Genomic DNA, 27,426 nt, shown 5'->3' with positions numbered 1-27,426 from the left:
CGTAGTGTTCTGTGCCAATATAAACCGTTTGCAGGATTAACAATCCAAACAAGGAATATTCCTGTTATGCAATAGAGTAGCTCTGTTCAGGCTTTGTTTAGGGTTTTGTGTCAGCAACGTAAAGTAGTAGGACAAATCAAACACTGAGATGTCACATTTTAATTCACAATTTATTTTCGGTGTATTATTGGCATTATATATTGATGTGATGGAGTGAGCACTTGTCATTGGGTTTCTTCGTAATTTCCTGACATGCTGAGTGCTGACTCATTGCGGTTGGATGTTTGCCAAAGACAATCATTGGGCAGCTGGCTGAATAAACACTTCCTGAAAGATCAGACTGTGGTTTATAAATGCAACAATGAGACCTGAGGCAACTCTTAAAGCAGAACTCAGCTGAAGATTTGTGGCATGTGCAGTAAAGTGGACATGGAAAGCAAACACTGCAAAAATTATATTAGTTTGTCTTGTTTTCCAAAATAATATCCTACACATCCATACTACAAGGTATATTTAAAAGGCAAAATAAGGAAAGATTTTGTCTTGCTTTCAACTAAATGTGAAAAATGATAAAAAAAATGCTGTTTGCCAATAAAGAAAAATAATTTTCATATTTCATGCTAAAAAAAAGTAATATTTTTAAGAACTGAAAGCAAGACAAACAATCTCGTATTATTTTGCTCAGCATACCTTGTAAGGATGTTTACACACTTGCTTCGGAGATTTAGTTTGAATATAGAGTTTCGAATTTACGTGCACGTATTTATCATTTCATTCGTGTGCTTGTCTGCTCAAACAGATCAAGAAACAAGACCGCTTTAGAAACTGATCAAAATATACAATTTATTGAAAATACATTAATACAGTGATCAGTGTACTCCAGTAACTATAAATCAGTAGTATTTTTCCTTTAATGGTGGCAGGAAAACTTCAGCTGACTGTAAAACAGAAGTAAGATTCTCTCTGTCTCTAGTCATATGTCTACTTCAATGTACAAAAACACGAGCTACAAGAATACCGTGCGCTACAGCTGTATGACACCGGTGCGCTTTTCTATATTCAGTCACAGGCTCCTTCATAAACGTGATGCATCAGGCCCGTATGTGTCATACAGCGTTCTGTGTGTCTAAAGCAGTTTAATGTCAGTATTTTTGGTCTCTGACGTGAACAGTGTTAAGCATTTTCACTGTAACATTTCGCTCATATTGCATTTCAGTATTTTCCATAAAAAAGGAAACAAATTCCAAAGATTATTTACATGCTTTCCTCTTTTGTAAAGTGACGAATGAAAGAAGTTACTGTTGACAAGAAGGCGGGACTACAAGACTATCACTAGACCTCATTGGCTGTTTCTAACATTCTTAACTTCTGGAAGACTTTGGCATCCAATATGAGAGACATAATCCAGCTCGAAAGAGTTACTGGATTAACTAAATCATGTGATTTACATGCACAATACGTTATTCTGTCTGGATATGTTTCTCATTCTCCTCCCGCTGTGTTCATCCCTGACGTAGGCATTAAAGGGATAGTTCACCCAAAATGAAAATTCTGTCATCATTACTCAACCTCAAGTTGTTCCAAACCTCTAAACATTTCTTTGGAAGAATTTCAGTAACCAAACAGATCTCATCCCCCATTTACTGCAGAACAAAGACATGTCAGGAACAATCCGAGAATAGGATGACAGAATTTACGTTTTTGGGTGAACTATCCCTTTAAATGACGGCTACAATGTTCATTTTATTTTCCTCTCAGCAGCCTGTCTCACCTCTAAAGCACATGTAGAACAGACGCACATTGTGAATCTCACATTGCACAGCCAGGTCACATTTCACCCCAAAATTAAATTAAAATAGAGCGATGAGCTTATTAATACGCATATAATAGATCTGAAATTGTATATATAATTAAACATGTTTATGGGAGCACTACTTGCATTGTAGCAAATTTGATGACACAGATTGTTTCCCCTCTCAAATTCACATTTGTAGTGCCACTTCAATGTTCATTAAAAAGTCTGTTACAGTCCATTCATACTGTATTCCTTGAAATGTGGTCAAAGAGAATAACATCACAAATATGCATCGAAAAATTACCATCTTATTTTTTGTTATTTCTGGGGTGAGATGCAAGCTAGACGTGTTCTTTTAACACTGACATACAAAAATACTGACGTATGTGGACGTTTCTTTAATTCATCCTTTCTATAAATGGCTTCATCTCTCTGCAGTACAATAAATAAGAATCTTATAGTACAGTGGCTTCTATGCACATATATGAATAAATACTGTACACAATACTTTTGGGCCCTGTTGCCTCTCACATACAGTACAGTAGATCATCACAGGCAACAGAACAGAAACACTGGAAACGTTTCATTCTGGTCCGAATTCTAAACTGCACAACAGCTCAACAATTCCTCAGCTTAAGCATCCACAAACAGTAAACCTTTCATTTCTCTTGAAGTCAGTTGAATGAATCAATGTATCAATCATGAATCGGGGTGATGGACGGAAGCTGTGCTACATTTTCCTCCTATCTGACAACCCGTCCTTCCTGTGCCGGGATCAGACAGAGTAAGACTGTTTTCAACCCTCATCATCGCTTTATAGTACCACACGATCTGTTTACCCCACATGCCTCCTCCTGCATGTCTTCATCAGAACACCTCCAGGTTTGGACTGGAATAAGCAGGTAAAATAGGGGGAATCCACTAGTGGGGGGCCGCATGCTCTTCTGTTACTCGTTAATTTTGGCCTACATCATAGTGTACATCCAATCGGACGCTTGGGATCCTGGAAACTATGAGACACAGCAGCAGCTGTGAGTTTTGGGGTTCTCGTCTTCTATTGGCTGCTTGAATTTCAGAAGGGGCGGGTCTCCGCTGGCCGGCGTGAAGTAGACCGCGCTGCCGTTGGACGACACCAGCGGCATACGAGGATCTTCCGGATTGGATTTGGTCTCTGTGGCCAGCGTGGAGCCATTGCCCAGGTGACCGTTGAGGTTGGGATAGTTGATAAATTTGGCTGCGGACCGCTGCTTTTTGAGTTCGGACAGCGTCTGAGGGCATCTGGGCTTAGAATCCTCATTGTGTGGGGGAGTGGTATGGTCTTGAGGCTCGGGGGACACCGGGTCACCATTAGGAGCGGAGAGGCGACCGTTGCGTCTTGTTTCCTCTTTCAGGATTCCAGTAACTCGTGGTGGATGTTCAGGCTGCTTCTACAAAACATCAAAAGGTATCTTAGCGACTTAAGATGCAGGTCAGGTGTGAAATGCATCAGACTGTGGGCTTATGTGAATCAAGTAATAGAGTGTGTTCAAAATTTTATGCAGGTTTCTCCCCACCGTGTATTGGCTGTTCTCTTGCTCGGAGTCTTGTTCTTCTCGTCCTCTCCACACGATGGCTTCTGTCTGATACTCTTTCCGACAGAGGTTATGTCTGTCTGACAGACTCGCCCGCCGCACCACTTTACTGCTCATACATAAACACAAACATTTTTTAATGTATAAATTCATATACACAATCAATTGAATTGCAATGATATGATAATAGTAAGATGAATATGGGTCCTTTGCGTGTAATGAATGCAAACGTCCAGCAGGTGTCAGCCTTGTCTTTGATGTGTGTAGCATGTGATTCATGTGAATATCCAGCAGGTGTCAGTATTTTAAGTGATGTGCGTGTTTGTGCACTGTGTGAATGTCCAGCAGGTGTCAGTATGTACCCGCGGCTTCCTGTGCTACTGGTGCGGCGACACAGAGAGGTCTTGTGCTTCAGTTGCGACTTCATGATGATGTCGTGCTTGTGCTTCAACTCCAGTAGATGATTCCTGAACTCCTCATCTTCACACAGATCTGAACACACACAGCAGTAACAAAAGCTAAGTTGATGATTGATTGACTGGTGAATCGGTGATGCTATGAATCATGGGAATTCTCAGCTCGGTCTGGTACATCAAACGTATATCAGAAAGGAGTTTGTACCTATGGGCGTCTCCTCCATATAAGTCTTGGCATTTAGATTGCCACCATGTGAGACGAGCAGCTCGGCCACATGGACCTGAAATGTGATAAAACACATCAGGCAATATTAAATGATCCATATCACTGGATAACCAACTGAGGACTCCACCTACTGCATGACTTGACATGTTAGTGAGTACAAACAACTTGTAAGCCTGTGAGAGTTCACGTGTGTGAGTATGTGAGTGAGAGTTTAAGCGTGTACCTGTCCCCAACACGCAGCGGCGTGCAGTGGTTGCCACCCATCAGAATCTTTCACATCTGTTCTAGCGCCACCCTCTAAAAGCAGCTCTGCAGCCTGCGCGTAACCGTTCGCCGCTGCGATGTGAAGCTGTAATAACACAGATACATTTCAACACCACACACAAAACACTTTATGGCTTTATATATTTAACAATTAAAACATGCAATAAGCTGTAGATAGATAACAGCTGCTCTTCAGTTTAACATCAGTTCAACGCACTCAGTGTTGGGTGTAACCAGTTACGAAGTAATCAGTAACTGTAATTTAATGACTTTTCCCTTGAAAAAGTAAAGTAAGGATTACTCTTATTTTTCCTGTAGTTTAATTACAGCAACTTATGATGACATTTAACTCAAAATTCTAACTTTAAAATCTGTGCTTTAATGTGTAATTCTAACATTCGTAATACTTTGGTGAGTTAATAATACTACTGTAGTTTTATATTATCCATTTAAATGAATTAAGTTATGGAGACGTTTCATAATTCACTTAACTAATCAAGGTTTATATAGGAGATATTAGTAATTAGTAATAAGTAATTAAATACTTTTTGGAGAGAGTAATTTGTACAGTAATCTAATAACACTATTGAATATGTAATAAGTAACTAGTAATTAATTACTTTTTCAGAGTAACATGCCCAACACTGCACACACTGTGCCGTAACACATACTGTAAGTGCTGGATGAAAGCTGATCTGACAGCAGAGCTGTGGCTCTTATTACACTGTTTGTTTGGCTGGAGAGAAAAGATGGTCACAGATGATAGTAAGTGTTGTATTAGTGACAAAGTTAGTGTTCCTGGAGCTCAAATAGCAGAGCACTGCATTAACTACTGCGTAGTTCAGTTGTTTATTAGTTAGCAGAATTGTATTTATTTACCTGGATGGATTTAAGTGTTTGCATATTATTTACAAGAACCGCTTATGGCCACAGAACGGGAAATATTGGAAATAAACTTTATATAACCGTTTTTTAATCTCGTCGGTCCGGGTGTTTCATAGGAGAAATAACTGAAATACGGGAGTTTAACGGAAGAAATAACAAAACATGCCTGAAGAACGGGAGGCATGACTGTGATGTGCCCTAGCCTGTGAGTGTGTGTATGTACCAGCGTGGCTCCCTGCGATTCTTGCTGGTTCACATCAGCTCCATCCTGCAAGAGGGTCTGAATATCACCCAGCATCCTGCTCTCCACAGCCGCTCTTGTCTCATCGATCATCTCCTGAGTGATGCCTGTCAAACACACATGGATTGGATAATACAGCTATCAATCAAAAGTAAGTGGGAGGAGCGGCTTTCATTTAAATCCTGATCGGTGATGGTAGGTGTCGTGTTATGAAGCATTTGAGAGAAATCTGCTATAAATCACCGGCCGTGACCAAAACAGATAAAAAAATGAAAATTGACAATGTTAAAAGTTCCATTATAAATGGACCATACTGGCAATTCATCTCTAGTAAATTATTTACTCAGTTAGGTGAGGTCAAATGTTTAGAAAAGTTGTTTGACACTATGAAAACCATGTGAGAGATGCAGGATCAGGGTCGGTCCCTGTACTTTGGTACAACATGCACAACTTAAAAGAATTAAGCTGAGGAGTCTCTCTCAGGGTCAAAGTTTAATCTCTGTGAACGAACTCGTAAAGTAATGGAGCAACAGGAGGACATTGTTTGTCAGGGTGTGAAATACTAACAACCTTCAAGATGAAGTTGATAACAGTGAGACTGCTGTGGGACTCACCGCGGTTTGCCATGGCAGTCTCGATGATGTCCAGGGTGGGGTCGTCTTCACAGAGGTCATAGGGCATATTACCATCAGAGTTCACAGCCAAGAGATCAGCGCCTCTGCACAGAGACATACAGAGCTATTATACTGAGCTAATACCCCCTTACCCTAAACTCCACCCCTAAAAACTCACATAAACCATTGTCATTTTTATCGGAATGTTGTGCTTGTTAAGTCTTCCAATTTATGAAGATACGGGAATCGTCTTCAAGTTGTAATACCCATGTTGTTATAACCCACATATACAGACACACACACACAAATGTAAAGACACAAACACACACTCACTGTTGGATGAGGATCTTGACGAGACCCGTGTGTCCACAGGTAGCAGCAGCATGCAGTGGAGTCCACAGCTCGTTGTCCTGAGCGTTCACAGTCGCTCCATGAGCCAACAAGATCCGCACCATGTCTTCATAATTATCAATGCAACACTGAGAGTGAGATTTATATTGTTATTGTTATTATTGTCATTTTTCCTCTCAGATTTAAACTGTATTTTCATTTCATATTTATTTGCATCTTCAAGTATTTGCACTAATGTTTCCACATCACACAACTTTTACACAGCCTTGCTGCAAATTCTTTGTCAAAAATGTTTTTGTTAACAAAGCCAACCTAAAGTAAAAATGAACAGAGAGAAACAGATCTGTAAAATCAAGATTTTTTTATGATTTATATTGAACACGAGTTAAATGTTTGACTCTGGATTAAAGGGTTTGTGCACAAATAAAAACTGCAGTAATTTACATTGTTTGACTCTCTCAGACAATATGTGCAAACTGCAACACATGTTTAACTAGAGCAACACACTACCACTGAACATGAGAGAGAGAGAGAGAGAGAGAGGGAGTGAGAGAGTCATCCGTTTGTCTTGAGTTTTGTCGATCGGCCCAAGAGAAAGTGTGAGGGAGTTTGGGAGAGAGACTGAACACAAAGCCTGTCTTTCATGAGCGCTTCAGGTCTACAGCATAACTCAACACCCACACCGACAGACAGACACACACACACACACACACACAGACAGGAAGAAAGACAGACAGACATACAGCAGATGGACAGAGAGACCAACATTACCTGGTGCAGGGCCGTCAAACCGTCTTCATTACAAAGATCAGGAGGGATGTTGTTCTTTAGCAGATATCTCACTGTGAGGGAGAGACAGAATGAAGGAAACATGAGCTTTGGAAATTCAACCATGTCTTTGAGACCGTTTCACTTCCCACAAACCATTTCAAATTATTCAATGTTTCGTAAAGTTCAACATCATTTCTCCACTTTTTGCCTCATTCATCTGTAAAACAAATTGCCTCCTGTCCAACAACAGTGTTGTCACGTGAATTACATCTTTGGGGCTTTTTTAAACATGATCTGAGGTTGACACCAGTGGATGAAATCAGATTGTACACGAGTGTAAATACTGTTTCAATTCAAACCGCAGATCGCAATAAGTGCTTTCAAAACTAGAACGAGACATCTTCAAGATATCAAAGCTGAATTGAAACAGACATTTAATTCAAGAGAGTTAAAAAAAACTTGATTAAAATGAGGAGCGTAATCAACACACAACACTTGAACGAAAGACCCTTCACTGTAAAACACCACACTTCATAACTAACAAGTGCTAATCATTTCCTAAATAAGCGTTAATGATAACCTTTATGATCACATCTGACCTCAGTCTGTGTTTGTTGTGAGTTGCGAAATGTACACCAATGTATTGTACTTGCATACATAAAAAAATTGGTTTAACTGATCGTAATTCTGAAACCTCTCCTTTGACACTAGTGTGCTTCCTCAAATACACTTCCTAGAAAACATTCTTCTTTTTACCAGCGTACTGTCACTTTAATCTTGCTCTCACAGACAGCTAATGCTACTTACTATTAATGGACGTCTATATTTTTCACCAATAGACCAGAAGCTTCACATGTACCATGAAACAGGAACAGATGAGAGTGTGTGTATAAATGTGTGTGTGCACGTGTAAACTCTGCAGCACATGGACCAAATGTCCCCACAAAGACAGTAACACCAGTAGTTTTTGACCCATGAGGAAAACAGTTTATAAATCCAAGTAAATTATGCTTATTTAAAAATGTAAAAATATAGAAATATACATGCCATATACGGTTTGTGTGGTCTAAAAATCCTTATGTGTATGGAAAATCCTCATAAAACATGAAAACCCAACATGTGTGTTTGTAAAAGAGTGTGTGTAAAAGAGTATTCGTGACTATGGTCTAGTCATCTTTAGTATGGGATCAGTGAAGTCTCACAGTCTCTTGTGGCTCAACTCATTTAACGGAGTCAGACAGCTATTTCAGTTTTTCTCCAAGTTACTATTTCAATAGCTAACGTAGTCTTATCATCATCAGATCTCACTAAAACACAACTGGAGAAATGGAGTTAATTTATTATTCAGAAAGTAGGTTTTTTTTTCTCTGGCCATGTTCCTGTTACCGAAATGGATACACATATCCACCAACAGACAGACAAAGAGACAGACGTACAGACAGACAGATTCCCCTCCCACTTCACTGCTGTGGAAACAGAGCAGCGGATCAGGAGGCAGAAGATTTGCCTGCATTCCAGCACAGGGAGGACCTGCAGATAAAACGCGCAACGATAAACAGAGCGCAGGAAGAGAAGAACCACACCCGCCTGCTGCATCTTATCAGCGCGTGGAGATGTAGCAGCGCCCGCACCTCTGATTCGGGAGGGGGGTTTGTGTCAGAAATCATGGTGAGATTAAATGAGCGAGAAAGACTGCATATTCATGCACAAATCACACGCACAAACAAATTCTTCATTTGTACTCATTAACGGATGTCTGTACACGCTTATACTCCATCTAGTGCCCCTAGTAGGAAACATAATGTTCAAGTACAGGGCACCAAACCAAGCGAAAACAAAAACGTACAGTGTAGACTCAGGCCAGACGCAACATAAATATTGTTTTGCCTATAATTACTGTAATTTCCAGAAAAGGAAAAAATAAATGCATCTGAAGGCTAGTCTGAAGTAAAATAACAGTTTCAACGTTATACAGAAGAGGTGAAATATGCTATAACGTTAGAAAGCGCTCACCAAAGTGGTTACAGAAAAACATTGTCTGATCATTCTAACTCATAATGTCAGATATCGACTTTGAAATACTCTCGGCATTACAAATGAGATTAAAGTTTGACACCGGCTGGCAGCCGATATGAATGAATGGATCAGTGATTAACTGTAAGGACATTAGCTCTTCATATTTAGCAATGTAATAATGCCGTGACTGTGAGAGTGACAGGTTGGCGGGTTTTTGTGTCACTCCAAACCACTGTCCTACATTCACCACAGGACCAGTGCGTGCACATCATGCATAGTGCCGATTTACACTCCTTATAAAACAAATCTCACACAACTACATACTTGAATTATCCTGCTAAACATCTCAATTTAAGAGGCTTTACAGGTTTTCCATTTGAGTAAACACAACGGATTAAAGGAATAAATCTTCCCTCGATCTGCAGCCTGCTGCAGCACATCAAAATGAATGACAAACATGTTGAGTATTTGGAGTTTGGGTGGATTTCATTCAAAATTTATTAAGAGCTGTAGAAGCATGAATTTTTCCCTCTTCGCTCTCTCACTGTTGTGCTCGTAGCGGATGAAATAAATAAATGGCACACACAAATAAAACAGTCAAATCGAGACACTTTCATATTGAGATGACTGTCGAAAAGTAAAAATATATTTACTTTTATATTTTATATTTACATTAATGTCACAGGCTAAATACAAATAAACATAAACATGGTTTTCATAGGACATTGCTGTTATTTTATGTACACATTAGGGCTGTCAAACAATCGCCATTAAATGCACCTAGAATAAAAGTTTGTGTTTACATTATATATGTCTGTGGACTGAGTATATATATATATATTATTTTCCTATGAACATGCCTATATTTAAGAAAAATATAAAAATTTACATTTGATAATAATAAAAATTATTGCTTAATATATATAAATTCATGTAAATATTTATACATGCATGTGTATGTATTTGAAAACACAAACTTTTATTCTGGATAAAATTCATCATTAATCAGACAACCCCCATACACATAAGATCAAAATCTTACAATAATGCAAAAATACAGAGCGAGACCAAACATATAATGACAAGAAAAGGTTAAGGAGTGTAATGTGAGTCAGCGATTACTGTACCCCTGCATCACTACAGCATTTAACTTATGTGTTTTAACAGGTGTTAACATCAATTAAAACACTTGCATCATCAACACTGCATTTAAAAAAGTAATCTATACATTTTTATTTATAATTTTTCTAAACATTTTAAAAAATCTTAAATACATACAGAGACACAAAAACATAAAGAAACATCTGTGATCATTCATAACAGTGTCCAGTTGATCACATCCCCGAACTCACACGGGAATCACAACTGCCTGCTAATGAGTCTTTATCATGAGATCTCAGCTGGCGTCTGAACCAGAGCCATTACACAACAATCCCAAACATTTAATGCCACTCCTAAAATCCACATCCCCAATCACACAAACAGACACAGGAGTGTGATGTGAGGATATTACGGGTGAGTATAGTGATGCTGAATAGGCAACTTGCTTTTCCATTAGCAGACTGCACGTACCTTTAAAATACACACACACAGATCTGCAGCAAACAAAAAGCCTGAAGGCATGGAGATGTTCACAAACCCAAAGATTTAACACGGTGAAATCGTTTCAACCATCATAACCTGCTTGCAATCCTCACATGAAAAGAGATTTAGTGAATTCATGCTGATGTGAGTGTCTTCCGCTGTGACCTTCAGTACATCATTAGTGATGTTTGCTCCTTCATAATGATCAAAACACAAACACACAGCAGTACATTTCAGTGTTTATATGGGGGGGCTCTTTTGATGTGGGTCAGTAAGCAACCATCTAGCAAATCCCTGGCAACTGCTTAGCAGGGGGGCGCTGCGACGACTCACGCAGAGTCTAACACTTATTTTTCATAAAAATGTAGATGAGACATGCATTAATTCTTAACTCAATTTTCAGTTGATGAGATGGACAGCCTCTATTGATCTCTCTGAATCAGTGTACTATGTTCAACATTAAGCCTGTGCAGTAGTTCTATGTGTCCCAATTCACCTACTTACCATCCTAAATTCAAATGACCATTTATTGGCCGATACCAATATGGCCTATAATTTATTGTGCATCTCTAATAAAAACAGTGCATACTTTCAGGGTATACTTTAAATAGGTGAATTGGGAAGCAGCAACAGTCGACTGCACACACAACCTGAGCTGACAGTAGGAACTAGAGGAGGATGGCAGGAATAAAAGCATACAGCGGAATGTTCTAGACTGCCGTGGAATGTTAATGTTGAGTTCTGGTACAGACAGTGGGCCGCTGGATAACCAATGAGGAGAGAATTTAACACACACACACACACACAACACACGTCTGGTTTATTATCTCCGTGGGGACAGTCCATGGGGGAAATGATTTTTATACGGACCAAACTGTATATTTTATGCCCTAAACCTACCTCTGATCCTAAAGATCATAGAAACCTTTTTGCATTTTTAGATTTGTAAAAAATATTGGTTTGTACGATATATAAGCGTTTTGCCACACACACACAGTGCTGAGACTGAGAAATTAATGGCAATAAAAACTCTTCCTGTTTCTCATTTTACTTAACAAACAACAAACGGCAGAAAACACAAGTGACAGTCGCAACAAGCCAAAGCAAAGTGCTATGAATGACCTCTATTAATCCAAAGAGATCAATAAAAAGCCTGTCACCTCATTTTGTGTCTCATCAACACATTTATATCACAAGTGGCGAGTCTGAAACAGCCTGTTACAGCCAAGTCTATCACCTAGTTCACATGTTCAGTGATGGTGTGTGTTAAACTCATATGTCGGGTGGGAGGATGTTGCTCGGCACAGATAGAGAAGATAGGAAATACTGAATCTGAAACAAGCAAAACAAACTCTGTCCCCTGCTGACCTAAAATGAGTTACATTAGAATGAGTGAAACATCTATTTTTCTATCCAAGAGACAAGATTTTATGTGCAGATAAAAAGTTATGTACACAAAACATTGTACTAAATAAAATAAAACTTCAAGTAATAAGTATGAACTGCGTAAATAGCCATTTGATTCAGATGAATAGGGAAGATAAAGGGATATGTTTGGGGGAACTGAATGTATAATGCAAGCAATTTAGTTTTGACATTATGTGATGTGCTGCACGCAGACACAGGCTGCATCACAAGTCTGAGTTATCAAATACACACAGAGGCTACAAAAAGAGTTGAACTCAGCTGGACTTCCTCTTTTAACATCCATTATAACCCGTGTTCCCAAAAGTGCTCAATATATTAACCAGATAACGAAAAAAGGAAGTGAGGTCAGTCAATCAGATTAGACCTAGTCAGAGCACGAAAGCACTTTCCAGTTTTGTGATCAATAAACATCAGGCGGTGACCGCAGGCAGCTTGTCCGAGCACAACATGTTTACCCTCAACAGAACAACACCGTCAACATACATAACTGAAGGTCTAACAGTGAGTTTACTGGTACATGAATATATTAACAGCAATTAAATTGCCATCATTTTATTTGTTGATTTCCAATGACAACAAAATAGATTAAATGATGTTCTATAGTATGTGAAAGCCATGCGGTTTGTAAATCCATGTCTGACCCGTTCACACAAATCTGTGCATATTCAAATTAAATCATGTTTAGTTTACTCCCACAAAACACACAGCGTAATTTTACACCAAATTGTAAACTCTGAATGTGGTTACAGCCGTGTTTTGGCCTATTTACCAGAATCAGGGCAGTTTTATATCCTATTAGGTGCCATAAATAAACAAAAGTTTACTACCATACTCAACTGTGCTTTTACTAAAATCCTTTTATTAGTCCATTTCTCGCTTCTAAAGTTATCCAGAGATTTATTTTGAAAACACAAATCAATACAAATATAAACACTGTCCATTAGCCAAAGGTTTATAATTCACAGCGTTCCCCTGATGCTGTCATTGACCTCTGTCGAGTCGTTTGTCATCGACCGCCTGTCAAACCTTGAGCCAAAGAAAAGCAATCCGTCTTTAAGCAGACGGCCTGCAGTTACTGAGCTGGCCAATCTAGCAGCCATTATAGAAAGTGACACCGGGGGTGACCGCAGGTGCAGAATAATCGCCTCTGAGGGACAGATTCAATGTGAAAAACCAAGGCAGGAACCTACAGCACTAAACCAGAGATGGAGGACAGAAAACCAGACCGTGTAAAAAAAGAAAAAACTAAAGAAAAACACATTGTAAGGATCTGTTTATCTTCATGGGTAACTGCATGTAAAGATTTGTGTTCCACTGAAGAAAGTCCAACAGGATTTTATTGAGTCAATGATGAAAGAATTGATGAACTGCCCCTTAAAAAAATCAACATGGCGCCTTGAGGTCACATCGCGGTCATGCTTCAATCAGCTGTGATTGGATGATTAAACTCATGTTTACAGGTCTGATTGGATGATTTAACTCCCTGCATTTACAGCTCTGGTAGTGAAAGAATGAGGCTTTTGCACATCCTGAACAAACAACATTATTTTTGTTTTAAATATTTAAATTCATGTTTATGCCCCCAGAGCAAACGATTTATATAAAACTGTATTTGTCTATATCGTGTATTCGTCTCAGCTGTTTATAAAAATAAAGTTGTATCTGTTTTCAGTGACATGCTGATAACGTCCTCCACACATTTCTGCTTCATAAGACGCCTCGATTCCTCTTTTATTGTCATCCATCCCCAGTCATCGCCTGCATCCCTCTCCAGATGAGCAAAATCCAGAGTGCATCTTATCTAAAGTTCATGTAATGAATTACAGCTGAATTAAAACACAGTGGATGAAATGATGTCCTTTATAAGATCACGCTCGACCAATCACATCTGGAGGTAATAATATTTTCCATTCGATTGCTCAGACTTCATTGTGTTCATTAAGTTTCCAGAAGACCGTTGGAACTACTACATCAATTAAACTTCTGTCTGACTTTAATGTCACTGTTTGGACTTAATCATGTGATGGACATGATCAAAGAATCCCTCTTTTAGGTGCGAGCCATGTGTTCTTTACAAATTCAGTAAAGACATACACACAACTGTATGAGTCAAGTATAAGAATTCAGGGTTAGTTTGATTTTCCAAAACATCTGGCACGCACACCCGACACTGTAACACTGACCGCAACACCCAGTATAAAAAGTTATTACTGCAAAAACAGCCTGAAATATTAAGAGAACGAGCAAAAATTACCAGACAAATGTAATGTGTTATCATTACAACGGTTAGAATTGTAGATTTAGCGACATATTTAGTCAAAATAACAAAGTATCACTGATTAGTCTGGGCAAAAAACAGCTCTATCAAGCCGAGTGTAATCTCACCACCGAGATTACGCTTCATTGATAATCTGATGGGATTAAAGCATGAGCAAATCCAGACTATATTGCCCTGCTGGAGGTTTCTCTTGGGAGTGTTGGGCAGGGATTCTAACGGCATCACATTTTGATGGCGTTTTTCAGACAGTAACAGCACGGCCAGACTTCTCAGGCTATTAGACTGGAGACAGAAAAGCATTTGACGGCAGCTGTCAGCCCGTCACTTACTCTCAGTGTGCCAGTTAGACATTAGAGCCCCCGACCTCACACAAGCAATTTAGTCGCATCTGCGGTCACCGGCACTTTTACATGACCATCAGAGCATCTTTTCCGTTTCTTGCTTTTCATTAAATCGTTTGATGGAGTGACACAATTTCTCGCGACAATTTACAATTTGTGGATACACAAACACATTTTATAAGGTCACTCTGAATATCTCGCAAACACACCCTTTCCATTAATTATTTATTTTACAATAACCAAACGAAAGACAGCTAACTGCTCACTTCGAAGAGAAGCAAGATTCCAGTCTGTTCAGTCGCATTACGTGCAATGAGCACATCTGTCCGAACAGCCTTACCTTCATCAGTATCGTTCCGCGCTGATGCCTCCAACAAAGCCACGTTCGCAGAAAACGAAATCCTTCTTCTGTTTTCCACCATGTTCCCATGGCAGCCACGGCGTTTGTCGGCCTTGCGTTTCTTGTTTTGCATTTCCTTTTCGTAGACGGCCCATCGCTTGAGCTGCTGCGTGCGACGCTTCTGAGCCGCTCGGAGGCGCTCTAGGCTAGACACTTTATCCAGCTGCTGAAGCTCCGTCAGCAACTCCAGGTGATTGGCCATGGTGGGCTACAGGTGGAGGGTGCGAGCAGGAGAGCGGAGAGGTGGATGATGGTGGTGAGGTGATGACTCTAGCAGGGGCTGCATCTTCCTGCCAAACCTGCCTTCATCCTCAACCTGGAGAAACAAACAGAGAAATGCAGGTCAGTTTCTGGATTTAATGCGGGACACAATAGTCACCAGCCTGCGGTGATATACTGCAATATTATACCCGTGTGAAGATATAAGAGTACATTTACATTCATGCATTTAGCAGATAGTTAAGTGACTTACAATACATTCAATCTGCTTTAAATTTGATCAGTATGTATTTTGTTTTGCGCAGTTGATGAGAAAATATCTTCCAAATGAGCATCATGAACACTGAACAGAAGTAAAATGCTGCAGGTAAATAGTATAAACATATATTAAAGAATATTATACATAATACAATTTCCATTTTATCAACAATTTATTGCAATCAATACATGCATGACTCCAGAAATCGTCCAGGGACACCCAGAGGTTCATTCATATAGAATCACTGCAGCATCCAGTATTTTATGTTCCACGGGAGAGAGAGAATATAAATGACTGTGTAAAGATCAACCGTCTCTCCACACATCATCGGTCCGTCTGATGCTGTGAGTCTCTGTGATGTTTCCTCATATGTAAAATGTCAAAATAAATAAGACAGAACTACAAAACACCGAGAGTATCTCACTGAAACTGAGCGTTGAGCATGAGCAATCTGATGTTGTTTACCTATAGCCGGATCATAAAACAGGGGGGGGATTTTCGTTTCAATTCCATTTCAATGTCATTGAAGAAAATTCGGGAGTGGGCTCTTCAGATTTGGGCCAGTAAACAGAAAACATAGAAAGCCTTGTGCAATTCATAAGATACTGAATAAATAGACATCCAAACAAATCTTTCCCAGAAATACAAGCACTACACACAGGGCTCCATCTTGTTTTCATGCTGAGATTCTCCTATACAAACCCATCATCAGTGCCCCATGTAACACAGTGCTCGCTGCCAGTATGGCCGAGGATTAAAGGATCCGAGTGACTCACTGTAATTTATCAGAAGATGCAGAACGGGCCACAGGCACTGATGTTCTGAACAACGTGGGCTCTCGCATTAGAGCAGACGAAGTTTCCAGCTTCATCTCTACTGCCGTGTAATTTTCCGTGAAGTGGGCAAAGCAGACACACAACGGTCACATCCTGCCACCAGCAAACGACATCTACACACTTAGACGCAAACAAGTCTAACCACTTCCTGTGCTTATCGCCAAGACATCTCAGACTCAAGCTTACATCCTCCAGAGGAGTAAATGACACGGAGATTCATCTGAGCACAGATCATCTTGAGGGGGAGTGACTTCGGCCCCCGACTGATGCTACAACAAGAGACAGATTGTGAAAGTTTCATAAAGCCACACGTGGTGAAATGCGCTACTTGAAATGTTTGTTAGCGTGGAGGTCATCTGTCTCAAATGAACTCATAAACACGAACAAAATGATCTTTTAACGAATAATTTACACTTTAAAAACATATCTCTGTCCTTATGTCCTGCCACAACTTCCTGTCAATGTGTATGTGTCCACTTTTACCATACATAAATACCACATCAACAACATAAGTACAGACTATAACATGAGACTGCAGAAGGATAAGACAGAGATAGATTGTGTGTGCGTGAGTATGTGTGTTTTCTGTGCACATCAGTGAGAGTGCAGGTGTGCTTAAGCATCAAAGGCCTCATACTCACACAGTCCACTGCAACTGGGCCACACAAACCACAGATACTAGAACATGTGGCCAATTTAAACAAGGACCGAAATAACTTTGAAAAGTAATACAGAATAGAACCCCACAAATAATTTGTTACATTTTTCAGTTCTTACTGCTGTTTGAGACACAACATCTTAAAGGGGGGGTGCCAGTGTTTCATGCATTCTGACTTCGTTACAATGTTAAACGTGCTGGCTTCTCATGCATGACATGGTCAACTTGTCAAAATGTTGAATGTATGATGCAGTATTTCCGTACCCGATACACTCACCCAGCTTTGGATAGTTTCAGAAAGTTTTTTTCGAACATGAATATTGTTTCGTAACAACTTTTCTTAGTCCCTTATTGGATAATTCTAACAAAAGCACGCCCTCGCGTCAACCATGGAGAGTGGGAGAAAGCGCATGCCTTTGTTTGTAAGGTTCAGCTGTGTTTGTTTGTTCACTGCATTTCTGTGAGGAATGTAATACAAACGGTGGATATAACGCTAGATTTGAAGATCGTTTGGAATTGACAGATGGAGTGGTCCCAGCGCTGAAAGATGTAGGTCATGTACCACTCCCGGTAGGTGAAACTGAGTCAAATGTGTGCGTTTTGTTGGCAATCGGTATGCACATGCATAGGGTACACCACATGAACTTATAGTGAATCAACTGTTATGCAGGGATATGCAATGATGTATTGTGTGCTTCATTTGGCCCCCCCACCCATTCAGTAGGTCGTTTACGGAAATAATCGTACAGCTGTATTGGTCTTTTATAAATGTGATCAAACTAAAGAATCTTCGAAGATACAAAGTATGCAGTACTACTCTATCTGTACTAAAGATTGATATGAGATTGGCAGAAACAGAGTGCGTGTTACATCCGCTTTAAACACATTACATGAATGTAGAGATAGAGAGACTATACTTTAGACACAGTATATAGTCTCTTTGCCATACAAGTTTAAAAAAGATTTTAACAAGTTTAAAAAATATATTAAGCATGTCTATCCGAGAACATCATATCTTATTGAGACGTCCACACAGGTGAATTGTTGGTCACAAATCAAAACTTAAGTGCGTTTCATAACCACAGATCATTTAGAGTAGATGTAACCATTGCACTGAGATGAGATTACTAAGCAAATGATGCCTTTTTATAAAGCGAATTTATCTAATATCAAAAGATCTTCAGCCTATAGTGCCGTGTGTGCTGCCATGACTTTAATACAGAGACTGTCGTACAGAGGCCAGTTGAGGTAAATGTCAAGTGTTGGGTTAGCATAGGTTAACTGACAGCCAAGCGCGCCTCTGAAGTCGTGTAAACACGAGTAATGTTGTTTAGAAACAGCACATACTTCTCAGACTGCACATTTTTTCCCCAGCACGTAATTGCATTAAAGACAAACACGGCCTCACTGATCAAATCAAACCAGAATCAATTACATTTCCCGAAGCAAGCGAACACACAGACCCGTGTCACCTGAAACAAGTTAATAAAGAAATGTTACATCCCGCCCGGGTCAGGCCGCTATCAGTGATGAACTTGCCCCGGGGAAACTAAAGAAGCAGGACAGGCTCTATTAACACACGATTAGAACAGGGCTAATGGAACTGACTGAACAACATCCCTAAACAAGCACAGCTCACTTCAATAGCGCTGTGTGCATTTTTCGCCTCCATGCCAAGCTGATGTAATTAACAAGTGCATGATGTAGTGACATCACAGCCCCAAAGGGGCAAATGACCGTTCCATCACCTGACACAAAACCCTCTCAAGCTGGCAACATGCCAGAGGCCCTGCGTTCTCATCAATAATGTTGTTTGCTTTATGTATGTGAAGGCAAACCTGCTGTGAAAATCCAATATATATCGCACAGCACTACCTCAAAGTTAACAATTGTTAACAACTGATTTGATTCTGACTAGTACTTCAATCCTGGTAGGAGGCTGCTGTGCATACCATAGTTGAAGAAAATAAGTCAAGATTTAAACTTAGATTTCACCCCTGACCCCTTGGCACACATTGTGACCTCTTCACGGGCTGCCAAACTCAAAGCAGCATAGCAGTAAAAACTAAACAGCTAACAGCCTGTAACCCCCCTAAAAATAGTGTTCATATGATAATAATGACTGTATGACTGTTTAGCAAAAAATAGATATGAGATAGTACATTTTATTATTTTTTCTTAAATAAAGCTAAATGTCTCGTGTTCTACGATCAAGTTTATACCTTAAAAGTCGGCTTAGTAATCTTGATACATGTCCTCCTCACAGAAAGCCTCGCAGTGTAGGTAACTTTATGCCTTCTTAAAAATTGTCGCGATTAATTCAGCCGTACAACTTAATTTGCACCATTTGAGCATTCACTATGTAACCATATCAAGAAGATACATAGTTTCTTAACAACGCTATGAATCTAACACACAAATCAAATTATTTTTTCAGATAGTTGTTATGGTCATATTTTACTTTAGGTCTAATAATACCATGTATTCTGTATATCATTCAATTTATTCTATTTCGTTTTTTTATTCCATAATATTTTCTGTAATGTATTGTCAGGCTGCTATGTAACAAAACAGTAAAAAATGTAATAAATTCATTCGGTTTTCAGCAGTCATTGCAGAAGAGATGGACGGGTATTTTTAAAGAACTAAAGAAAGCCTTGAGTCAGCATTTAATGACACGTTTTGGTTCAATTTCCACTTCCAAGAGCGGAGCAAGTAGGACAAGAATTCCAGCCTGGAAACAAGAATGTTCAAGGACATCACAGACAGAGAAGGAGAGATGAAAAGAATACTGATTGAAAATGTTAGTTTAAGCTCTTTTTGGGTCAGGTCTCCCCAGCTAGTGGCCCAAATCAGGCCAGCTATAGAAAGCACACACGCTCACATGAACGAACACATGCATGCTTCTGACAACAGAGATGAAGTGAGGTGGGCCGTAGGTCCGGGTATCGATTCTGATGTTCTGATTCACAAGCTTTCGATTCAATTCTTGATTTGGGTCAATGATTACAGATTTAAATACAAATCCTATAGATATTTCTAAAAAAGATAAGTATATATCACATTACAATGGTGATTACATTTTTTTATGAAGGGCCACAAACCTGTATATTGAACTTAAAACACACTTGGGTTTTACATTTACGATACAGTACAAACAAAAAAATTGGTAAATGGTTGAAAATGATTCAATAAAGAAGGCAATAGGGATGCCACAACACTCAATATAATATTTAACTGTTCGGTACGACCTGTTAATGAATTGCGGTTTTCTGGTTTTTCATTTAAATATTTCCGTGCGCTAAATTACACTCTGAACTGGCTTTGTCCGTGTTTGTCTGGATCTAATAGCGAGTGGTGGTCGGGCGGTGAAGTGAGGCTGCCTGCAACAAGAGAAGCAAGTTAACTTCCATCACAGCAATCGCAAGTTTTGCATGACATTATTTTAATTACTCTGATGTGCAAAACCTCTTCAAGAAGCTAATTTTACTGGCCTGTTGATGAACACTAAGCCAAAAACTGCTGTGAGCCAGGAATTTGTACAAGTAGATTTATGCTTAAAGATAATAAAATAAGTAAAGTTAAATAAAGAGAATTTCAGTAAAATAGTTGTATTTACTTAATTTTTTACGGTTCCTGTCACATAAGCATAGAACAATGAAAAAACACTTAAATGTGCCAAGCCATCAGAACCGAACCGAAAACTGTGGGTGAAAACCTTGTTTCGTATTGAAGCGTGGGTGAGCTGTTCTGTTCCATCCCTAGAAGACAATATATAAATGATGATCACCATCTCCAAAGTATAATCTGTTTAAACTGTTAAACCCATCAGGATTGAGAGAACACAGGAAAGGGCTGCGTGTTTGTTTTGTCTATTTCGGGCCATTCTGACGACCGCCGACCACAACAGTACATCACATGCTGTGTTGTGACATCACTAAACCTGTTCATTTTGGCAAAAGATTTTGAGTTTATTTTTGAAAGACGTAACCAAGCCCTTCACAGCGAGACTATTGTTTGTGACCTGAACAACTGTTGCCGCACAAAACAGAGACAGCCAACAAACCACAGAGTCCACACAAGTCTTGTGTGTGTAATGCATTTCTAGAATTATAGCTGCACTTCATAGTAGAATGTGATCACGATGAACATAAGGAAATAAATGAAACGTTGAATATTAATATTGAATACTAATGTAAAGACACATCTGACTGTGGTAAGCAACATTAGGCCAGTGGGTTAATAACTGAACTTGTTCATGCACTAAAAGCCATTTGGACAGATGACTTCTTCAAAACTTCTCTCGAAGTTCCAAATGTGGTTTTTGTCAATGGTTTATTAAGCATCAAGTCGATGGGTGACCGCAGTGTGTTGGCACAACAGCAAGATCAACTCATCCAATCTCTCTGTCAGACTCAGATATTCACTTATTGCTGGCGAAGTCACATTTCCTTCCAACTCACTGATGCTCTGTCTTCACATGTGACTGGTCAAACCCTGGCAATGATTCTGTCACATTCAGTGCGACCTCATTCTCCATAACAATTTCCCACAATCCCCTGCCTCACCATAACAGTGCTGTTATCTCTTCCAAACCTCTTCTAAATGTCAAATTAAATTGAAGACACGCCTGGCGATTCTCTCTAGATTTAAAGCTAATTAAAGAACGTGGGCAAGAGCGGTCGCTCTCTCGTCTGGTCCTGACGCAACGGAGCTAACTGTTCTTTTTTTGGCTGCTTTTAAAGCAAAAGCTTTTAGAGTAATGATTGCTTCTCATCAATATTTCACATTAGACAAATGTCTCAACAAAGAATCAGACCCTGCAGAGGCAATAAATGAATGTAAAATATCATATTGAACTTCGTGTTAATTATGCATGCAAGCTGGTTGCTGAGAAACCGCATCTGTTGGCGGCTTTGAATAATGAGGGCACTCTGCAACTGCGAAGTTACATTAAAGTCGCAAACATTAGCATGCAAGCATACGTTTTTACGCAAGTTTTTACATTATGGCTTGCAAACTGCTAGGTCAGCAAGGGATGCGAAGTTTCCTGCACTGTTGAAGATAAACAGACAAAAACACACTCCCCCGGCTGAGCATGAGCAGCGGCAGGACTGGTACAGGAAGGTACAAGAGAAGCATGTGCCTGATGGAGACAAAGCAGCAGCACTCAAAACATATCACATTCTAAACCCAGCTCAACCTCTGGGGGAAAAGGAAACACACACAGGTGGATTAAAATAAACAATCCTACACAAATGGGATGTTGGTAGGTGGTTACTATCTGTTTCATGTCTTTGAAGATTAACAAGATTACGGTAAGAGAGAGCTTGTTTTAATTTGACAACTAATAACGAAACCCATCTCACTACACATAGGGATTTTCAACATAGCTCTCATCACTTTTCACTTAAGTGAAAAACTGTAAAAAAACACGAGCACTCTTAACCTGATTAAGGCTAGGGCTGTCACAACATAGCATTTTCATGAAACGGTTATCATGGCCAAAAGTATTCACAATATCAAATCGTTATAGCTACTACATCTCGTCATGAGCTGCATACCGGTTTCATGGTATACTGAGGTTTGAGTATATAGGTTTCAAAACCACTCACATTTTCTGTAATACCATTTCTAAGGTATGAGCTCTGTTTGCACAAAAATACATAATGACGTTATGTAATGCAATGTTTGATGTTTAGGCCTAATTTATGGGCCTTGAAAAAAAACTATTTTTTGAAAGAGTATTTTAATTTTAAGGCTTTATTTTTACCTGACATATATTTTCTATGAATGTCGGTTAAAAATTAAATGTGTACATCTGAAAAGTTGTTGTTTGTATACGCAGACATTTGAAAATAACAAATGTTAGTATTGTAATTGCAATACCGTGAAACTGTGACACTATTGCGAAAGGTTATCATACCGTCACAATAGCATACCGTCCCATGCCTGCAAAGAAATAATGCTATAATAAATAAAGTTTTTTGTTTGTTTCAACAACTTCTTCTGACCAATAAACCACACTCAAAATGTAAGAAAATTGATTATGCATTGCCACCACCTACTACGTTCGAGTGTCAATATACTTCAGTATCAAAGGAACTAAGATGCATAATATCTCTTTATAACCTTACATTGACCCACACATTTTTAGCCCAGTGAGGATAATAACACAGAACATCATGGAGATCGAGTGTTAACATTTTTTTTAGGGAAGTAAAATTTAACAACGATTCCATTGATTCGATCTACACTGACAACTGATGATGACAAACCTCAAAACTTGACAAATTTTACACATAGCCACAGTCTGTTCATCTTCTATGCTAGTAGTTAATTGACTCTACTGGCAATTCACTGTAACCCTGTAAATTAAGAAAATAAAATATGTCTCACACATCAGTTCAAGCAGACAATACCAGTGTTAGTGGCATCCATTTAAGATCAGTCAAATTCCAACTTGTTTAATGCAGCAACAAAAATGAAAGCACAAAGCTCCAGTATATATGCAACATCTGGTCTTACAAGCATTTGTGTTTATTGGCCCATGTTCATCTAACAACAATGCAAGGAAAAGTCCTCTAGCAAATCACTGCGGCAGCAGAAGCTTCCTACTGGCCCTTTCTGCGATGTCACTTCCTGTACCGGATGTAACGCTGTATCTGATTGGCCAAGAGTGCTCCTTTCAAAACAAAATCTCACATTGAGAACCAATGTATGCAAACAGGCGCAAGCATATTCATACAGACAACGACTGCACTGCAGTGTTGTGTGGGGTGTGGTGGGAGAACCGGGGATAAATCTACAGAATGAGATATCTGTCTTGCCCTCCAACAAACAGGCCCTCAGTGGTGCACACTATCCCAGCATGAGTTAACAAATATCTGGCACCCTGCTAGGGGATCAGCAGAGGAGAGCGAAACAGGCACTGACAGACAACAACAATCATCTTTCCATATCCGTGAAGTCTCGGAGTAATCTGCACAATGTTTGCCCTTTTTTGTCCTTTATGATTGATTCTTACTCTAATAGCATGCAAATGTAGACTGTGCAATGGTCTTATAGAATTGAAACTGTACACTATACAATCAATGCTAGGGGTGCCATGATTGATAAGACACACAGAACTGAAATAGTCCCACTCAATCAAATCTTAACAATGATTTGCATAATCATATTTAACTGAATGTCTCCGACTCTCATACTCACAACCACTGTGCTGTGCACTCCAATTGGTTTTTCTTTAAATGGCTGTCATGAAGAACTGCGATAAATTATTACAGACACTGACAAACCATACAATTTGAGGCTTTTACAGATTCGTCACAAAAGAAATTAATGGCTGGTGAGCATAGTGCATCAAAGACTGCCCATTTATTTCCTATGGTGAAATCAATTTTTCAAAATCCTCAAAATGAGTCTCACAAGGCAGAATCATTGTGATCACCCCACTACTAAAAGTGCTTCTTTAAACATACACTAGACTAGACGCATAAATGCACACACACCGCATCTCTTAATCCGATTCACCCACAGTTAAGTAAGCTGTAAACCATGGTGTAAATAGGTCTGGCCCCAGATTTAAGCAGAACATTATAATCTCGGGCCACTATTAAACCGAACACCTCCGCAGACAAATGCTACTTATGGATTTTACAGCAGCAGGTGTCTTGAAACGTCTGAGATTCATAAAAGACACCTGTCTTATCCATCATCTCTGATCACTCCTGCTGTCAATATTACATGAATAACAAACTAGTTTCTTTTAAGGAATCGTCTAATAATTATATAAAACAAACGTCTTATTCCGCACGAGACACAGTTCAGACAGAAAATAAATAACTCCTAAAGAACATCATCGTGGGATAACAGTAAGTCTCAATATTTATAGACGCCGACTATTTACATAAAGCAAAGTAATGACAGAGTGAGAGACTAACAATTAAAATGATGGTAATATCTGCCTGCAGCAGAGGGAAGTGGAAGTGTTTTGTCTGATGGCTTACAGCGTGTATGGAAGCATGTTAGACAGCAGCGCAGGTAGACACGCCACGACAGCATGCCAGACAGAAACAGAGTTTCCTCCTCCAGCAGCAAAAGGTGTGGACGCATCTCAATTCCCACACATGTGTGAATAAACACAAAGATCCCTGAATACTTCATATGATGTTTAAAGGCCACAAAGCAGCTGTTCATTTTATCAGGGCTAAATGCGAATCTCATCGATCCCCTTTAAACCGATGTTCAACTTTAACAGTGTGTTCAATCGAGACAAACAATCTTACCATTAAGAATGACAGCATCAGACCCTCAAATTTGTTTAGATGGGGATCAAATCTAGGAATAACTCTACGAATTTCACAGTGAAATCAGTATTTTTAGCTTTATAAACTACATGATGATGTCTATTTCACATCAGTCCCTTACAACTTTATGCTACGCAATTTCCTTTTGAGGTTTTATCTAAAAAACATTGTTTTGAAGAACTATCTTGTGTAGTATCCTGGAATCTCATTTAAATAACCTCATCATACGAATGCAAAATACTGATTCCATCTAATAGCGCTGAATTACGGCAGACTTTAAGGGATGTTTAAAAACTAAACTTTGTATCTCAAGGCATATTTCAAAGAAATTAAATGTTAAAACAATTGAAAAACTGAATGCTAACTTTCCTGCTTTCCTGTAGCTCAGTGGTATGAATGAGCATTGCGTTAACAACACAAGGTTGTGGATTGCAAATACCTATGTAAAATGTATGTGATAAAGCAATTTAAGTCGCTTTGGATAAAAGCGTCTGCCAAATGCCTAGATGTAAATGTAAATGTTTACTAAAGGCTGAAATACACTACAAGCCTTTTAAAATCAAAACATTTTTTCAAACTAGACATCATAGACTTTTTGAACGTTAACATAGAAAACAAAACTTGATAAAATCTGGAGAATGATGCAGACTTTCTGCAACAATTCCAGACTGAAAATCTGGGCAAAAATCTGAGCAAAAGTCTTGTAGTGTACGTTATCCTAGCCATTATTCGTCGTAGTCACGTACAACTCATTATATCACACACAAGAAACGAGACCGCACTAATAACTCTTCGAATTATTAATTATAAAAACAAAAGCAAAATAAAACCCAAATTATTCGAATTAACTACTGTTAAAAAACAAAAGCAAAACAAAACGTGACGCGAATGGAGGGATAAATATAACGGTCAAATACCTCAGACTCAATGAGCTCGCGCTGACTGACAGCGGTTTCCTCAAACAAACAAACACACACCGAGCATCGCTCGAACAGATTTACACGCGATAAGTCAGATCAAAGGAGCCGAGCAACATCATACTCACTGTGGCCAGAAACTGTGGTAGAACCGGAGACGCTCTGTGTGGAAATAGCACATTTACTCTAAACAAGCCTTTTAACGGAAACACGCGTTCAGAAAGTTAGTGAGGAGCGAGAAGAAGAGGGGGCGACTGAAGAACCTCCTCACCTCCTCCCTCCGAGTCTCACTCCGGCGGACGCCGCGCTGTCTCCTCTCCCACTTTACACAGAAATTCCAGTTCAAAGAGCTCCGACTGCGGAACATCTATTGATGTGTAAATGCAAACTCACCGCGCGCTTGCTGCCGATTTATCCGAACATTAATCGCGGAAAAGTGCCGTGATGCGTCGCGCGCTTCTTTGCTGCATGAAGTGAAAAGCTCGAGCTCCGGCGTGAAGCAACGCCCCCAAAGGGCGGGGCCACAGCAGCTCTGCAGGAAATCATCTTTGTGCATTCATGACATACATGTGTGAGAGCTTGACCGCTTTTTGATCCACACATCCCTTACATTCCTATAAAAGTAAATACGATTATCCCGTAAAATGCTCAAATATTCGATCAAAAATTGTTCCCAAACCGGAAAATCAAATGTGGTTTTATTATAGTATAAATAAAATACGCTTTTTGCGAATATCGTGGTTAAAAAGTTGCTCTTTAGGCAAATATTTTAAACGGTTGGCAAATTATTTATTTTAATAAATGTCTTTTAATAAAAATAAAGTTAGCATTATTAACACACTAGTGATAGTCAGGTTTTTAAACATATTTAAAAATATCTTATTGTCATTACTGAATTTTGACCTTACTTGGAACAAACAGTGACTCTCTTATATCATCACTGCAGTTTATTTCGGTATGTTTTCATGAGGGCAGAATTAATATTTTATTTTTATAAATATATTTTTGATGGGTATCAGTAAGCAGATCCACATTCCCCCCCAAATC

At 39.2% G+C, this 27,426-nt stretch overlaps 1 protein-coding gene across 3 annotated transcripts; it reads right to left on the bottom strand.

Annotated features, from left to right (window-relative positions):
- Nucleotides 1–817: 817 nt before the first annotated feature.
- ppp1r16b (protein phosphatase 1, regulatory subunit 16B) lies at nucleotides 818–26,880 on the bottom strand. 3 transcript variants are annotated; one of them, XM_056750155.1, is made up of 11 exons: nucleotides 26,773–26,880; nucleotides 15,122–15,497; nucleotides 7,135–7,205; nucleotides 6,346–6,491; nucleotides 6,013–6,116; nucleotides 5,381–5,505; nucleotides 4,232–4,357; nucleotides 3,988–4,063; nucleotides 3,729–3,858; nucleotides 3,349–3,475; nucleotides 818–3,222 (listed from the first exon to the last, which is right to left on the bottom strand). In XM_056750155.1, exons 2-11 carry the CDS (start codon nucleotides 15,381–15,383, stop codon nucleotides 2,806–2,808), a joined length of 1,584 nt encoding a protein of 527 aa, XP_056606133.1. In that variant the 5' UTR covers nucleotides 15,384–15,497; nucleotides 26,773–26,880; the 3' UTR covers nucleotides 818–2,805. The 3 variants fall into 3 exon arrangements, with proteins under 3 accessions (XP_056606133.1, XP_056606132.1, XP_056606134.1); XM_056750154.1 differs by having other exon boundaries at nucleotides 26,508–26,865; XM_056750156.1 differs by having other exon boundaries at nucleotides 26,651–26,865.
- Nucleotides 26,881–27,426: the final 546 nt, after the last annotated feature.

The sequence above is a fragment of the Triplophysa dalaica genome, chromosome 6, assembly GCF_015846415.1.
Source record: "Triplophysa dalaica isolate WHDGS20190420 chromosome 6, ASM1584641v1, whole genome shotgun sequence".
NCBI classification, from domain to species: domain Eukaryota; kingdom Metazoa; phylum Chordata; class Actinopteri; order Cypriniformes; family Nemacheilidae; genus Triplophysa; species Triplophysa dalaica.
This window is presented reverse-complemented; position numbering and strand designations above follow the sequence as displayed.